We start from the raw sequence: 16,514 nt of genomic DNA, 5'->3' as shown, positions 1-16,514 counted from the left end.
GAGCCATCGAAGCTGAGAACGGCATCGAAAAGATACTTTTGAAAGTATCTCAACAGGTTCACGCCTCTATCGAAATCTCAGACACACATTAAATGTAATTTTCGGATGAAAAAAAAACGAATGATGCCGAAAGAAAACCTTTCGATCCACTTGTAAGTGGTACATCAGAAAATCTCCAACAGTTTTTCAAGTGGGTATAGGGGAAGGCGAAGGGCAAGGGGTATTGGTTATTTTTTGGCGTGATTACCGCAAGTAAACTATCTCTCGCAGCTGGATGTGTTTTTCTTTTTTGTGAGCTGCCGGTTTTTATCACTCTTTCTTTTTGTTTTCCCTTTTTGTTTTTGTACTTTTTTTTCTTTTTTATGAAGATGAATTTCTTTTTTATGAGTGATTTAGACGTGCCTGCACTGCTCTGCCACAGCCCCTGCTGTTTTGTAGCTCCAATTACCTCGAATCTCGGTTGATTGATTCAGCCGCAGCCAAGCGAGAGTTCAATATCAAGGCAAGTTCAGCTCCAGTAAGCAGCCCACAAGCTAATCCAAAAATGAACGCCCCCTTTGTCATGAGCTTCGACCATCATGGGCTTACCTTCAATCAAGTTCAGCATAAAACTGATAGAGAACCCAATGACAAATCCGTTCAACAAGTGACACTCGAAGCATATCTCTTTAAGAGCTAAGGGTTACACCTGTTGAGGGCTTCTGCTTACATCAATGCCAGCATTCAAAATCTTTATCTGCGTTTCGCATTTGCATACAATTCCCATCGATGTGGATTTCCTATATAATATATATCATTTCCCCCTATCGCCAGTGACAATCTGGATGGGCATAAATCAGTGGGGCCTCATCTTGGCTTAGATCTCTAGTATATAAATTTAAATTAGCCAGTTCAACTTTTACCCCAGCCCCAGGTGATTTAGCACACGGAATAAGCCAAGAATCGTTTTGCAGGTGTTTCAATGCCAAAACGAGTTTACATGCGACTTGTGACTTATTTGCCTGCTAATTTCTGGTTATTTATGCGACCGAAGCCGTTGGAAAAAAAACGTCAAACAATAGACGTCTTTTTGCGTTTTCTGGGTGGGGCCCAAAAGTTTGGTTTGCGGATTTGTTTATTTTTCGGCCTGTATTTGTTTTTTTTCTTCTCTTTACTTTTTTGTGGAGTCCATTGTTTGGCTGACAACATGACAATTACACGTTAAGAATTTTCGAAAACAAAACAAATTGCGTTGTCAGCTTTTGGCTGGGGAGTAATCAGCATGGCAAATTATGGAATTATTTCCACCTGAAATCGAGCCCCTCAAGGTCGAGGCGCTATAATTCATTCACTTAGTCAAGTGCAAGTTTAAATTACTTCTAAGGTGAGCTCAGCCAGCAACCGAAAAAAAAATTATAAAAAAACAAATCAGAAATAATGCCAAATTTTTGGTTATTTACAGGTTTTTTTTTTATGATGATGATGTCAGATAATTATTAGAAATAATATTTTTGGTTATTCATAAAGTTATTTATGAGAAGTTTGAAATTTTCTTAGACTGAGAAATAATTTGCCAAAAAATTCATTAGAAATGTTATTTGCAAATCATAAAAAGCATTTTAAAATACAACCTAAATATAATATTTTCTCCTTTTATGGCTCTTTAAATATTGGTAGGCAAGGCTCTGGCTGTTTTGCGGTTGCATTTTCCCCCAAAAAAAAAAACACTTTTTAAAACTGAGTGGCTTTTAGCCTCAGGATTTCCAGCGTTGGAATCCTCTCAACAGACTACAAAGGATACTCCAAAAGTTGACGACGGCGGCGGCTGTTTCGGTATTTTTAAAGGAAAAAAAAGTTGGTTGAGAGGAAAGGCCTGTTTGTTATTTACCGACAACTTTATGGCCACATGTCGGCGACAACAACAACGGCAAATTGTCATCATAAACAATGTGAGTAAAGCAAAAAAAGCCACGAATTTGTTGCTTAAATTTCTGCCTTTCGTTCGGTTTTTTTTTTGTTGACGCGCATGTGTGAAAAATAAGCAAGTTTTCCGAGCTGGGCCCTCAACGTAATGTGGGGGGTGTGGCTGGCCGTCAGCTCCCAGCAGCGACATCCATGAATTTTTTTCCATTTGGATTTTACTTCATTTAGTTTCTTTTTTTTTCTGAGCTGTTTGTGGGGAAAAGCGCCGCCACGGAGTCTATTTAATGAAGTGCCAGAGCGCCGACGATTTTTGGGGGACATTTTTTTTCAGCAAGCGCGAATAGTGTGATTTTTCACATCAAGTCTGCTGCTGCAGTTTTTGGTCTGACTCGCTCTGGATGGCTGGCTGGCTGGATGGCTGGCATAAAGCGATTGCAGCAAGTTGAGCCGAGCTGAGCCAAGTTGAGTTATCTCATGTGCTGAAGGTGCCAACGGACCAGTTGACAGGTGGGTGGAGGTTTACTTGATTTAAGTACGGATTGAATGGGGTTAGCGTGTTGGGCTTGTGTTCAAGGCAAGGCACATTTAGTGGTACTTAAGAGAAGCATTCAAAGCCAATGAATGCATAGCAGATGGTCCACTAACCGAGGGGTTATGACTTAATTTGGTATATTTTTTAGAGTGTGTTTTTAGAGTTGTTAGATAGACCTAAGAAGAACTTCTCCTACCCAAAACCTCTCAAAAATAGATCAAAATGTGGCTGCCAACAGGCTGACACATGTGCGAGATCATGCCAACTTAACCTAAGCCCCCGTTTCAAAGCTCTTTAATCCAGCAAATCGACTCGATGGCCATTCATCCGAACACTTACCCGCTAACACATGTGTATCCAATCACTTTTTGCCCCGCTGACGTTCTGCCGGTATATAATCTGTAATGAAGAGCAAACATATAAATTTAATAAGCTGTCACATAAATTTTACGCTCTCTCATGAGCACTTAAATCTATATACTAGACCCAGCCCCCAAAAAAATCATTCAAGCTGAACACTAAATTAGATAGAGAGCCAGTCAGAAAAAATAAAGTTGAGAACCTAAAAATAGGGAAAGAGGAAAACAGAAGCGCGGGGAAATCTCTGAAACAAATTAAATCCACTTAAAAACTGTTGCCAATGGCAAAATGAAAATGTTTTGGCATCTGTTTCGATTTAAAGGATTGAGTGGAAATTGAATACTTTCCCAAGAACGCTGACTAAGTGAAAATTAATAGCCGAGAAAACCCAGTCAACAAAAAAAAAAAGATGTGTGGGGAAAACAGGAAAACTTTCACTGGAAACTGTAACAAGAAACTTGAAATGACTTTTTGAACTGTGAACTATGAACATGGAGTTATCGAAGGCGGCCCCTTGAATGCCCGTGAACGCGGATTGGAGTGTTTTTGGATGCATGCTGCATGTTGTATGCTGTACGACCAGACGCATCATAAATATTTGAAATGTGTCTCTGTAACTGACACGATGATGGTTCCATCGAGGGGATCTTCGAAAGAGCCAGCATGCCCAATGTGGCAGCAACAACAACAACATTTTGACACACTTAAGTGTCGGACAGCCCCCATCATCAGCGGTCTGATCATCGCTCAGATCCTCATCGGGTTCGGCTAGCGAAGATGTGCGACAATAAATTTGGAAATTATGAACATAATTCTTCATTAACAGCGCCTCCGTGTTTGCCCCATTGATAAATTGGAAAATGCCATAGAGCAGAGGCGTTTTCCCCCCACAGCGATTTTCTTCCCTTCTGTATATCCGAATGGGAATCTCAATTCGAATTCGGTAACGAAAGTGAAATGTGAACTGCTGCCCACATTTGCTTTCATTTTATGCGGCGACTGGCTGGTGGGTTGGCAAATGGAACTCTGGGTTTTTGGGGATTGGAGACCAATGGCCCAGTGATAAATTGGCGATATTACGGCAGCAGATTATTCAAATTTCTGCCCGTGGGCGTTAACCCACAAAAAGGCATTTGAAGAATGCTAAACCAGGCCAGGCGAGATAGACCCATTTCTGATAGTGGCTGGCTGGCTCCCCAGCTCCGATGGTTTTGGCATTCAAATTGAAATAACGTGATTTTTGTGGTCCGCTGGCCGTTGGTCGTTGTTGCAGGTTGACATAGATTCTCCGCTCTGCTCTGTGTAGCTATTGTTTTGCGGTTTTGCGCAGATTTTTGGGCTTGACTGAATCGAAACGCACTTTTTTTTTCTGTCTCTATTATTTAGTGGGCGTTGGCGCGACTTTCTGGCAGTTTAGTGGATTTTTTTCCAACGATATACGAGGTGTGTTCAAAAAGTAAGGTGACTCTTCAAATTTCGCGAATTTCAAATTTTTCGATTATCGATTTTTTTGTTTTGTTATATTGGTACACTCTTCCCTAACATCTGTACCAAGTTTCAATGGAACATCCTCTTTTGTTTGGTTGTGAGAGGCGTAAAGTTACAAGTTGTTTTGCGAGCTCGGCGATTTTTTGCTATCGAAAAATATGGATCAAAGGATTTGGATTTTTTGGCCAAAAACAACACCACAATAATGCCTCAGCCACCATATTCACCGGATTTGGCCCCATGTGACTTTTTCTTGTTCCCAAAACTGAAGATAATCGAAAAATTTGAAAAATTTGAAATTTGAAAAGTCACCTTACTTTTTGAACACACCTCGTATAACTTCTAAAAGGTTTCGATAATCGAAAAATTTGAAATTCGCGAAATTTGAAGAGTCACCTTACTTTTTGAACACACCTCGTATGCCCGGGGGAATTTAATGGCATTGACCATTGGTTGGCATTTTTTTTTAAATTTGCTTTATACCATAAGGAATAAATAACAATTTATAAACGGAAAAAATGTCTTTTTATTCCGTCGCTTAAAAACGTAGGTTATTGACCTCTTTGGAAAGTAAAAAAAAATTTAAATAAATATTTAGTTTCTGCCAACAAATCTACCTATTTAAACATTATTTTTAAATTTAATTAAATAAAAAAAATTTCTATCCTTAGTAAAAAAAAAACAAAAAAAAGATTTTCATCTCTCCCCGACGGGGAATTGAACCCCGGTCTCCCGCGTGACAGGCGGGGATACTAACCACTATACTATCGAGGATGTTAAATTTTGCTAGCCCAAATGTATTCATAGCTGTGAGCTCAATTCTTATCTGTGACCCAGAAAATTAAAAAAAAAAAATAGGAGAGCAAAAATAAGAATTTATAATAAAGATATTTTTATAGAAAATCTAAACCAATTTAAGTCGCCCGTTCGCCAGCGACAACACGAAACAATTTAATTTAAAGATTTTGTTGTAATTACTGATCCGGATTTTTCACATATCTTATAAATTTTCCACCACAATCAATTGATTTTAATGCGTTTGCAGCATAGCAATCGCCGGTGCTCCACTTTGTGAGGCATACCAGAGCCCGTTCACTATTTTTCTTTTTTTCAGGGGGCCCCAGAGACCAGCCGTGAAATGCAGTCCGGGAGTGGGTCTGTCCCACAGCGATTTCGAAATCATTCCCACCTCATAACAACCATCAGGTAAAACCAACTGCCTGCCTCTGCAGCACTCCGTCTCCACTCCACTCCACTCCACTCCACTGCAATCCCAATCCGCATGCAACGCGCTCGGCTTTCACAGCCCAATTCACTTGCCACAAAAACCGCAAGGTGCGTTGTTATAGTTGCTCAAAAGCATTCAAAGCGAAAAATGCGAGCACAAAAAAAAAAAACAAAGGAAAAGCAATTACGCAAGCAGCATGGATTGCAACGCGATCTATTTCGCTATCTCTCTCTACAAAAAAAGTTGGATGATCAATAATATTCAAGTCAGTGAAGATGAAATTTAAAATCTAGAAAAAATTAAAGGCATTTAAGGCTTTTACTATTTTATATCTCCTTTGTCTTAACCATCAAATTCACAAAACTCAGTTTTCACTTTAAAAATTCCCATGTTTAAATTCCGTTTGGTTAATAACTTTTTAAAATTCCTATAATAATACTATCCCTATACTTTAATTTAATAAAAAGAAAACCTACATGTCCGGTCGAATATGTGTGATATGTGGCCAGGAGCCGCCGTTGAAGGATGCAAAGGGCAACGAGGCGTGTGCGTATCCCAAGACAGAGGAGGAGGCCAGGATCTGGCAGGCCAGCATGGCAGCCACAAACTGCTGCCTGGAGAGCATCCAAAATCAATGTTGCGTTTGCGTTGAACACATTCCTGATTTTGTGAAGAGAGCCAAGAAAATCGGTCGAAAACTGCGAAATCTTGAACGGGATAAGCAACGGCAACGGGAGGAAAAAACGGAGGCAGATGCCCCAAGAGGTTGCCAATGTCCCGATGAGGGAGAACCTGGTCCGGATCGTCCTTCGGTTAATGTGCTTCTTCTCAATGGAGCTTCACTGCCCACGTATTGCGGAAAGGGGCAGTCCTGCGTGAATTTAAAGCAACTTCCATCGGCTGATGGAGATTCTGAGTTGAAGATAACCAAACGATTGGAGTCCAACGACTCCGACACGGAGATCTTTGTGCAGGAGTCGGAATTCAAGGACACAGGAGGCACGTTTCCGGATATCGATGGTACTGAGGTCACCGTTCTTCGTACTCCCACACAGGAGGAGGAGCAACTGAAGGAGATTCAGAAGGATATGCAGGACGCGGAACAGGAGCAGGATCCGAGTGTTAGGAGATGCCGCAACAGCTGCCTGCCCGGCTGCACGGATGTCCTGCTCCTGGGCCGCGGACACCATCCCACAGATGAGTGTCCCTGCAAGTGTGAGCAGTGCACGAAACCCTCTGGTTCCCCAACAGATGAACCCTGCTGTCAGCCGGAATGCTGCCCGGATAACCATCAGGAATACTTCACCCAACCGCCATGCGGCTGCGAGTGTGAGCAGCAGGTTCGCCGTGAACTCACTAAGGTCATCAAGACGCAGCGCAAGAAGATTCAAGAGCTGGAGGGGATGCTCTGTCGGCAGAATAATCTTCGAAATTGCTTGCAACGAAAGTTGGATGATCTGTACTGCGAATTCGGACGTTTGGATGAGGATCAAGAAAAGCGATCGAAATTACCATGCTCGGGAGGTCCCGATTGTCAGTCAGTGTTCCAACCACCACCGCCTCCACCACCACCTCCGGAGCCTGTAGTCGCACCCCAAGCACGAGCCCAACGCCACCGACGAATAACTCTAATGCGGGCCAATCGCGACATTGAAAGGGATTCACCAAAGGAGGAGAAGAAGCCATATGTTCAGGAGCCTGGGGAACGGGTTCACTGGTTTTCATCTAAAAATGAAGAATCCGAAGAACTTACCCATCGACCTTTGTGGGTCACTACGGCGGTCGACGACGGCCCAGAGAGCAAATCTTCGATTCGTTTTAGGGGGAACACCTACTTAACTCAACAGAAGTCCAGCCAATCCGCCATTACCCGCAATCAGTCTCCAGTGACCTCTAGGCCGGAATCCATCACCAATTCCACCTACTCCATAGCCAACAGGAACCGTGCTTAATGTTCCCATCTGCCCCATTTACACCTCCCCCTCTTATATTTTTTTTGGCATCCCCCTTGTCCTGTGCAATCATGCAAATACAAATATATATTTTTTCCTTTTTTTCCGGCTCTGTGCAAATGTTTTTAACCCAAATATTTTGTAGACATGCAACATTTATGTAGACAGGCTGCAAACAATTTGCAGCTGAGTGAGCGACAGGGCGGGCACTACAAAAAAATTCCTGTTTTCAATTCCACTGCCACAATATTTCTTTAAAAGTCCGTGTCATGGTCCATTTGAGTTTTGGATGGCCTTTAAAAAGTAAACTTTAGGTTATGTACCTTGCTTAATAATTTATTCTTGCTTTTATTAACTTTAGAAAGTTCTCAACTTTAACAATTTTTAAGCTTAATTTAAAGTTAAACTGTAATATTTTCAGTGATTCGAAAGAAGGAAAGAATGGAGTAAGAGGTGAGAACTAAAACTCATTCCTCGGACTCAATGCGAACCACTCGAACACCCCTCGACAGCGACAGCTGCGTGCAAATTGTTGCCATTTTATGGCATTTCAGTGCAAACGAATGCAGCTGCCTACCCCTCCCACAACACTCCCTTTACCTTAAAACCAACTTCTCCCCCCTTTTTGAAAATGCAGCCCCTGCAATTTAGGGAGCAATTTTCGCTTACTATTCTAAATGTTCATAAACACATTAAAATGATAATTAAAAGAAAATTTCGCTCTCTTTTCATTTTTCGCACATCAGCGGCAAAGTTAATGCTGCAATGTTGCATCTGCATTATTTATTTATTATGTATGCAAATGCATTTAATTGCATGGCGGATGGTAGAAAGAGACAGTAAAGGGAGAGAGAGAGAGAGAGCGAGACTGAGAAGAGCTGCAGGCAACGTCAAACAATTTGCATATTTTAGCATGTAATGAAATTTGTAATAATTCTGCAATTAATTGCGTACGTGTCCTTGTTTATAGCCCACGTAGCAGTTGGCCGGGCCGGGAGTCCAGTTTCATTTTCAGTTTGTGTGGGTTTTTGGCTTTTCGCCCCAAGGGCCATGGAAACAGAGCAACCCAAAGTAGTGTCTGTGTATGTGTGTGTGTGCAGGGCATTAATGTTTACGTTTTGGGTGTATTATTTAAATGGAAAATATGTATATATATAGAGGAAGATATGGCAGGTTTTATGCAATATGTACGCTCACTCTATTAAAGCTTTCGTTGGTATTGGAAGACTTTAATGGTTCTTCTTTAAAGCGAAAAAATATGAGAAACATATTTGTAAATTCCTTAAGAAAAGTATATTTTAATTTTAATTCTTCTTTCCAAAAATACATTTTTTTACATTTTTATTATGTTAAAAACATTATTAAATAAGCTTACAAAAGTAATTTAAATCCAAAAATAGAATGTAGCCGGCGGTCACACTAACTCGAGTAACAAACAGTCACACTAACTTATCTATACACGCTTAGTTGTAAACACAATGTTTTTCTATCCCTTACTCTTCCATAAAGATCATTCTAACGGACAATATGAGTGTCCTTCTCGCACGATCAGCAAATGTCACCAATACATGTACAAATTATGCTTGGATAGAATAAGCTAACGGAATAATAAAGAACAGTTCGTTTTGGACCATAGAAGAGAATTGAATTGAACTTTTTGCAACTCCAAACTTCTCTCTCAAAATTGCCACATTTTAGGAGCCCGACTTTGACCTGCACTTGAAAATGGAAAAACAAAGCAATCGACTGCTGCTTTCCATCCCTGATATTTCCAGCAAGTCCTTCATTGGCGGTGGCTGCTTTACAATTTGCATGTTTACAAGTAAATTTCCAACATGAATATTTATTTATTTTACCATTGCAACGCAGTAAATGGAGTTGTTGTTGTTGCTGTTGTGCGTTGTATTCTGTTCTGTTGTGTTGTGGCAGTGCATTGTTGTTGTTGTTAGCGGCTGATGTTGATGTTGATGGGTTGTATACCTTTGGCTAGGTGTTCGACATGCTCGTGTTGTTTTAATCCCTGTTCCCTGTTCCCTGTTTCCCTTCCACCAAATCCACCCACCTTAACCCCTTGGTGGATTTTCAATAACAAGCTGGCAGAACCATTGTTGTTGTTGGTCATTTTGTTGTTTGTTTTTAATTGTTTTTCATGTTTTCATTTCATTTGCAGTCCAAGTCCCCGGTTCCAGTCGCAGTATCCAATAAAAGAGGGGATAAAAATGGAAAATCGACACCGTCATTATGGCGAGAATAACAACAAATATTTATGCTGATTTTTATGCTACTTGGGCGCCATAAAAAGTGTATTTAAATTTTTCGGAAGATGTCAACGGCAGACAGACACTCGTGTTGCATCTGGCCTATCTTTGATTTTCATTTCGATTTTGATGTTTTTCAATTATGTTAAGGGTCCTCCTGCTACTTCGCCACCACCCTTCTCGCATTTTGTTTTTTAGCTGTTTTTTCGGCAGTTTTCCCCCGGATTGTTTATTCTGCAATTGTCTGGACTGGCAGACAGACAATAGATTTCAAGGATGGTTTCATTTCAGCTGCGTCCATTTGTGTTTCATTTTCATTTCTCCTTTTACGGCTTGCAATAATCATTTGGCGAGGAAAGGAAGCGGAAGTACAAAGAAAGCGTGGAACGAGAAGCGAGAAGAGAGGAAAAAGGAAGCTGGCTAAAAAAAAAGGAAAAGTGCCAAAGGGAAAGTCTCATAAAATTAGTAGCAATGACTTTAAAATGCCATGTTTTTGTACGATTACACCCCAGCCCCCCACCCTCATACCATCCAATTCATTGCCTTTTTTTCTATCCCCAACTGTTCTTTGATGATGATTTTTTCATTAGTTTCGCGCCGTTTGAGGCCGCCAATTAAAATGGAAAGAGACGAAGACCAATATTGGAAAAATATCTCTAAAATTCTGCATTCGCATTATATATACTGAATGCAGAGAAAATATTTTTGATGACTTATTTTTAAAAATTATCAACCTAGCGGGAAGTTTTTCTTTTACTTTTAGTAAGAAATGTTTTTTCAAAGAGTTGCTTAATGCAGTTCCCCCTTAAATATCAAGCTTTCTAAAATTATGTTTTTTTTTAACATAAACATTTCCTTTTCTTTCCGTGCACCGATAGACATGCCGTCATGATGATAAATGAGCTATGGCTTTGGCTGAACAGAAAAGCGTGCTAAATGTTATAATTGCCGCCATTCATTGGGGTCTTCGAATCGAGAGGAAAGGAGGAAAGGGAAGGGAACTCTCCAGGCATGTGCAAAACATTTGAAACGCTTTGAATTAGCGGCAATTTTGTTAATTTAAAAGGTTAAACATATTGTTTGAATTCAACGAAATATGCGATAAACTAATCCCAAACAGCATGACAAACATTAAAACGCAATTTTTAACGTTAAAAACAAAAATACGCCTTGCGTATAATAAATTTAAATTCAGCCATAAATTTCCTCATAATTTGGCAATTTCCAGCACCCTTCCTATTGAATTTCCTGCTACGTTAGCACAAACAAGCAAACTCAGCTTGAAGAAAATAAATGCCATTTTCGAGTTTTTCCTCAGCTTTCTTCATATTTATCTGGCACTGGGAAATTGCGCAACAAAAATACAAACAAACATATATATAGAAGAGTAGGTAAGCGTGTGTGTATCAAGAAAAACAGAACCAAAATAAACCCTTGAGAGGAAAAAATATAGACAAAGGACCCTGAAGGATTCGCATAGAGAACAATATAAGGACAAGGACGGCCGAGAACGGAACTCAAGAGCTGGCTGAATAATAGTCAATAAAATATTTGCACGAACCAAAAATCATTCAAGCGCATCTCGGGGACTTTTATTTCAATACAGATAGAAACTAGAGGGCAAAGCAAGAAAAAGTGGCCCAGGCATTGAAATAACATTTGGCGAGTACAAAAAGTTCCCAAAGTGCAGTGGCATCAGCCGAGAAAGTAAAAAAGATGACAGCCAAGGAGAATTTAACAAAAATAAAACCAAATACAGGCTGCCACAGGTCCCGGAGTGGCAGAGAACGAAAAAAAAGGAGGGGAAAAGGGAAAACAATTTTCAATGTTTTTGCTTCTAGTTGAAGACGCCTTATTCAATGCCAGAGTAGTGTAGTAGTGGGTGGCTGGAAAAGAAAAAAGAAAACCAAAAACTCTTTGACCCAAGTTACTTGAGACTTTCAGTCACAAAAATTTTTACCCATGACTGGACAACAGTGGCGGCAAAAACTGTTCGACCTTTCCTAGCAAAACAAAGCAGGAAATGGCTGCCAGGATATTGACAATGGCAGAGGCGGTGACGGCGGTGGCTGCCTGGAGGCGTGGCCATGGCCTCTGCTTATCGAGCGTAAAATGCGACAACCCTGCGCACGGCAAACAAAGCGCGATAAAAAAAAAAGAGTTTCCAGCGCATCTTTAAGCCAGGAAAAAGTTTCAAATTTACTTGCCCCTCCACTTGTGGATCCTTTACTTAGTAAACCCCACACCCAGGCACCCTACCTCCCCCCTCCCGTCGTTTAAACACATGAGCTACTTAAGGACATTTTAGTTAAATTTTATGTCGATTTCCGCTGGTCTCAGATTTCAGTTTGCCAATCTATTGAAATTGCGGTCGAGCATCGAGGGAAAAAGGTCAAACCCATTAAATTTATAATGCGATTGAGGATGAAGAGCGGAAAAAAAAAAAAATAGCCAGTAAGGACGAAATGGGCGTGGCAGATGTGTGTGTGTGTGTGTGTGCGTAGGAGAGAGCCTTAAGTAGGTCAGTTTTGTCTGTCATAAAATGCAATTGGAGCGCATAAAAGTGCCCCGCGACTCGCAAGTGAAATGTCAAGTTGTAAATAAGCACAGGACAGTGAAAGGAGAAGAAGGCGATGGAAAGTGCTGGAGAGGCGTGGCAGGCCAAGGATCCTGCCAATGGGCGTTGTCGTCAAGTGTCGAAATGACCCAAAAGGTTTGACGTTTGATATCTGCGATGATGTCACTGGAAATGTGACCGAACGAAGGTTATTTAAGTTAAAAGGTTTAAGTTTTCCTTTTTTTTTAGTTCAAAGAAGCTTAAACTATAAATTAACACTTTAAAAAGCTAAACTTTTCGTAAACGAAAACCAACTGCTCCCTAGATATTTCCAGCTAAAATCATTTGAATCAGTTATCTTCTGGCTGTCCGCACTATCATACATTTGGCCAACACTTTTGGGCCTTTGTTACTATGCAAATGGCTAAACATTTTGGCTTAAAAGCTTTGTTACGACCAGGCGCATCGCTTCTTCTGGTCTAGACGTCTGTTCAGCCACTTCAATTTTAGCCCCAAACATGGCGAAACTGGGAGGAGTGCCTGGCCCCCTTGAATTGCGATTACTGCCATGGAGCTCCTCTCATAATTGATATTCATATGCAACGCGAATGCCGTTTGCTTGCATCTCATTAGTGGCAGTCGCTGGATACCGCATTTATCCTTGTATGTACCTGGGGCTCTTATAAATAAGCACATAATCAGGCGACAAACGCGACTCTGGGATGCCATGTGCATAAATAAATAAATAATTTGCAACAATTACCATAACTCGGCCTGACATCTCCACTAGGCAGTATCGGCCAGACCTTCGCCCAAGTGTTATGACTAACTTGGCTGGAACAGCTCTTGCCAGCTGATGATGCTGCTTCAGATGCTGCTGCTGCTGATGATGATGTCAGTTGCCAGCTAGCAAGCAGATCCAGCCAGCCAGTAGTCAATAAACATAAATATCGGAGTGAAGATGGTCGTGGGGCATCGTTAAGTGTTTGGCTTTATGGCCGAAACGGGCGAAAGACTTCGCGGCCCGGCTTGGACTTTAATTAGCGCCTGGCCTGACAATTAAATAATATTTTCGCCAACTCACAGTTTGCTCATCGCGCCACCTCGCCCCTCATCTGTGAAGCTGCCGACTTGTTAACTCGCTGCCTGACAGTCTGCCAACAAGTTTTAATTACAAGCCAAACGACAGAGAAAAATACAAAAAAAAAAAATGAAATAAAAACATTGGAAAAAGACGAGTAGGAAAGTGGTAAGTGATGGGGTATGGAATGAGAGATACCCTCGAATAAAGAATGTTCTTAATTCTCTTTTAAAAAGATTTTTAAGGGTTAAAATGATATAAATTTAACACTTAATGGAAATTATTATAGAAATAAATTATAAATTAATGTTTTTGAGTTTGAGTTTGAGTTTGAGTTTGAGCACAGAACTTCAGGCTTCACTGAGCTTAATGCCATCGTTAATATTAATAGGAAATCGGGCAATTATATCGCATTTTATATGGTAAATTAAGTTTAAAGTTAAATTTTTGAAAACATTTTAAACAATGACAAACCCATCAGGCCTCGGGTTACCCATTTTGATTATCAAGTTCGGGACAAAAACTGTCTCCCGGCCAGTTAGTTTTTGATAGTCGCTGACTTGTTTTAATGACTCCTCCTAGCCTGCAGCAGCAGCAGCAACAGCAGCAGTGGCAGCATTTTTTGTTTTTATGGCCGTATGCAAATATTTTTTCAACACAGTTTATGGTCTGTGATTGTTATCCGTTGGCTGGTAGTCGGTTTTGCAAACCTTTTGTTCAGCTTTTATGGTTCTCTAGCCCTATATACCCGTAACCCCCCGTACAGTTTCCCTTCCTGGTCCAGTCCATCTTCATTGCCGATGACACATTTTTGATTTGTCGCTAATTTGAATTTGAAAACGATTCGATTTTATTTATTTATATTAAAGACATCAACAGAATTTATGACATTTCAGGCGTGGTTATATTTTCCGGTTTCACTTTGATTTTCATTCTCTGCGTTTCGGGTGCTGATTTGGTAGGTTTTGCCTGACATATTGACTTGCATTTTGTCAATAAAGTTTTTTTTGTTGTCTCGTTTGATTCGATTTGATGAAGGTCGTTTCTATTAGCGCCCATAAAACGACGGAAATTCTAACATTCGACCTTCCCTGCTTTGATTTGGACAGAGAGATATTCTATGGCTGGGAAAAATTTTTGGCCAGAATGTGGAGTGAGAAAGTTAGGCATTGAAAAGGTCGTAATTAAATGGAAATTGTATACAAAATTAGAATAAAAGAAGGGAAATATTAGAAATTAAGAAAGAAAAAAGAGGTTATTGTTGGAATAAAATAAAAATTGTGTTGAATTTTTGATTTAAATGAACTAAGAAAGGGCTGAATCTGAATCTGTAGTAGAGCTTAGTAAACTTGTTATGGGTACTTTTACAGCCTATTTAACTATAAGACTAACTTAAGGGTTACTTTTCTAACCAACTTATACTCTATCCAACCACCCTTGCCAATTATTTCAACCACCTTGTTCACTGGCCCCGCCAATTAGCTGACCAAACCTGAACCCAATGCAAAGTTTGCTTTATCGAGAGTATCTGTATCTGAAGTGGAAAACACTCAAACACTCGATTGCAATTTAAGCAAATATATGCAGACACTGCAACCCCCCTCCCCCTAAAAAAAACAAACGCCCCTTTTGGCAGGAGGCGTGGCGAGCATGGTAAGCGATAGCCCAGACAGATACTTTATGCCACAGTACGTGCCACAGCCACTGACCCATCCAGTTATTGAAATGCAAAAGCCAAAAAGGAAAAATTGCAGTAGCCAAGACAATTTTCCTGGCACGCAAAAAGGGGGAGGAGGGTGGTAGACAGGAACATAGATGGACCCATGTGTGTTCATGACTTGGGGGACCCGCGATCTAAGGATTGGACTCTGGGAGTAAACCTGGACCAGGGATTGGATTTCTAATGTGCATTCGTTGTCTGCCGTCAATCCATTAAAAATCCTACCCAGCGACAACAACAACAACAAATGCGGCACGTACGGTTTTATTTCTTGGCCTGGACTAGTACTGCTCGACTCTTGACTCACAGTTCTTGGTAGATAACATTTGTATTTAAAAGACACTTTACGGATTGCTTTTGAGCGCCGGCGAACCGGTCTTTCTCTCTCTCAACGTAACGTTCCATGTGCAACCATTTGTAGTTTATCGGAGGCGAATCTTGAAGTACCGCCCGGTACAAGCCGCATGTCAAAATGTCAATTTTTGTTTCGCTCTCTTTTTTACCCACAGTCTGCTGTAGCTGTGTGGCACGTCCTCTGTGGCCTCTCAGTGGCATGCAAAATTGCCACATGTTGCGTAAACTAGTTTCGTGAGTCGTGAGATATATCACCTGAGCCGAACAGTCTACACAGTCTAACTGCACTTGCAGAATTTTCCATATATTTACCAACGATCTTAGACTGGCATTCGGCCTGTCATGTATCCACTTTTCCAAATGTGTTTGCTATGATCGGTGACATGAATGGCCAACAACAACAACAACAACGAGGGAATATGTTTATATGGAGTTTATCCCCCCGGCAAACGTGTTCGACAACAGCAGCCTTGGATGCCTGGGAATTGGTTTTGCAATTGAGTTTCTGTCTGAGAACTTACCCTTATTTATGCAGCAGGTTGGTTTTCGGGTTTTTCGGTTAATGTGGTAAGATTTTTGTTACCTGTAAGAATGTGAAAAATTGGGAAATTAATATTTACAACTTTGTTTTAATAAATAGTAATCCCGCTTAAAACTTAACTTAATGTTAATGTAAGAAATCTTCATAGAAGAGCTACTTTGGACCATCTTAGCCCCTTTCAAATTGGCTTAAAAGCTTTCCTATGCTTAGCAATCTCTTATTCTAAGAATCCCACCCACCTGGATTACCTCTTGCTATACCAAATCCGTTGATGACTTCGTTGATTACCGCAGTAGCAAAAGGCAAAGGCAAATAAACTTTATTACCCAATGGCCGTGTGCCGTTTGAGAATTTCTGGCAGTTTTTCGGCCTCAATGCGAACTTTATTTCCCCTTCGTTTTTTGCTGGCATAATTAAGCGCACTTTTAAATATTTCAACCTATGTTCTGTAATCGTAAAAAGAACTGGAGTACCGCCAGAGCCATAAAAACCAACGTCTTTTTTCGGACCACCCAAGATGGCCTGGGAATCTTTTGCATGA

The 16,514-nt window shown here is 40.6% G+C and overlaps 2 protein-coding genes and 1 non-coding gene across 3 annotated transcripts in view; 1 reads left to right on the top strand and 2 right to left on the bottom strand.

Moving 5' to 3' along the window:
- LOC108113845 (protein slit) overlaps window positions 1-16,514 on the bottom strand; it is a 52,878-nt gene that overhangs the window by 26,421 nt on the left and 9,943 nt on the right. The window contains exons 2-3 of the mRNA XM_017224556.2: window positions 15,954-16,015; window positions 2,774-2,833 (exon numbers count right to left, since the gene is read on the bottom strand). The gene's annotated coding sequence lies outside the window, so the exon portion shown is untranslated. The remainder of the gene's footprint in view (window positions 1-2,773; window positions 2,834-15,953; window positions 16,016-16,514) is intronic.
- On the bottom strand, window positions 4,985-5,056 carry Trnad-guc. Its single transcript has one exon. It is a non-coding gene; the product is annotated as a tRNA-Asp (tRNA).
- Window positions 5,149-7,582, top strand: LOC108113846. The gene has a single exon (XM_017224557.2). The coding sequence runs from the start codon at window positions 5,987-5,989 to the stop codon at window positions 7,460-7,462; it is 1,476 nt and encodes a 491-aa protein (XP_017080046.1). The 5' UTR covers window positions 5,149-5,986; the 3' UTR covers window positions 7,463-7,582.

This window comes from Drosophila eugracilis, unplaced genomic scaffold (assembly GCF_018153835.1).
Source record: "Drosophila eugracilis isolate 14026-0451.02 unplaced genomic scaffold, ASM1815383v1 contig_2154, whole genome shotgun sequence".
NCBI lineage: Eukaryota > Metazoa > Arthropoda > Insecta > Diptera > Drosophilidae > Drosophila > Drosophila eugracilis.
This window is presented reverse-complemented; position numbering and strand designations above follow the sequence as displayed.

Coding starts and splice junctions, on each gene's coding strand:
- LOC108113846 (XM_017224557.2), top strand. CDS start 5,987: ATGTCCGGTCGAATATGTGTGATATGTGGCCAGGAGCCGCCGTTGAAG.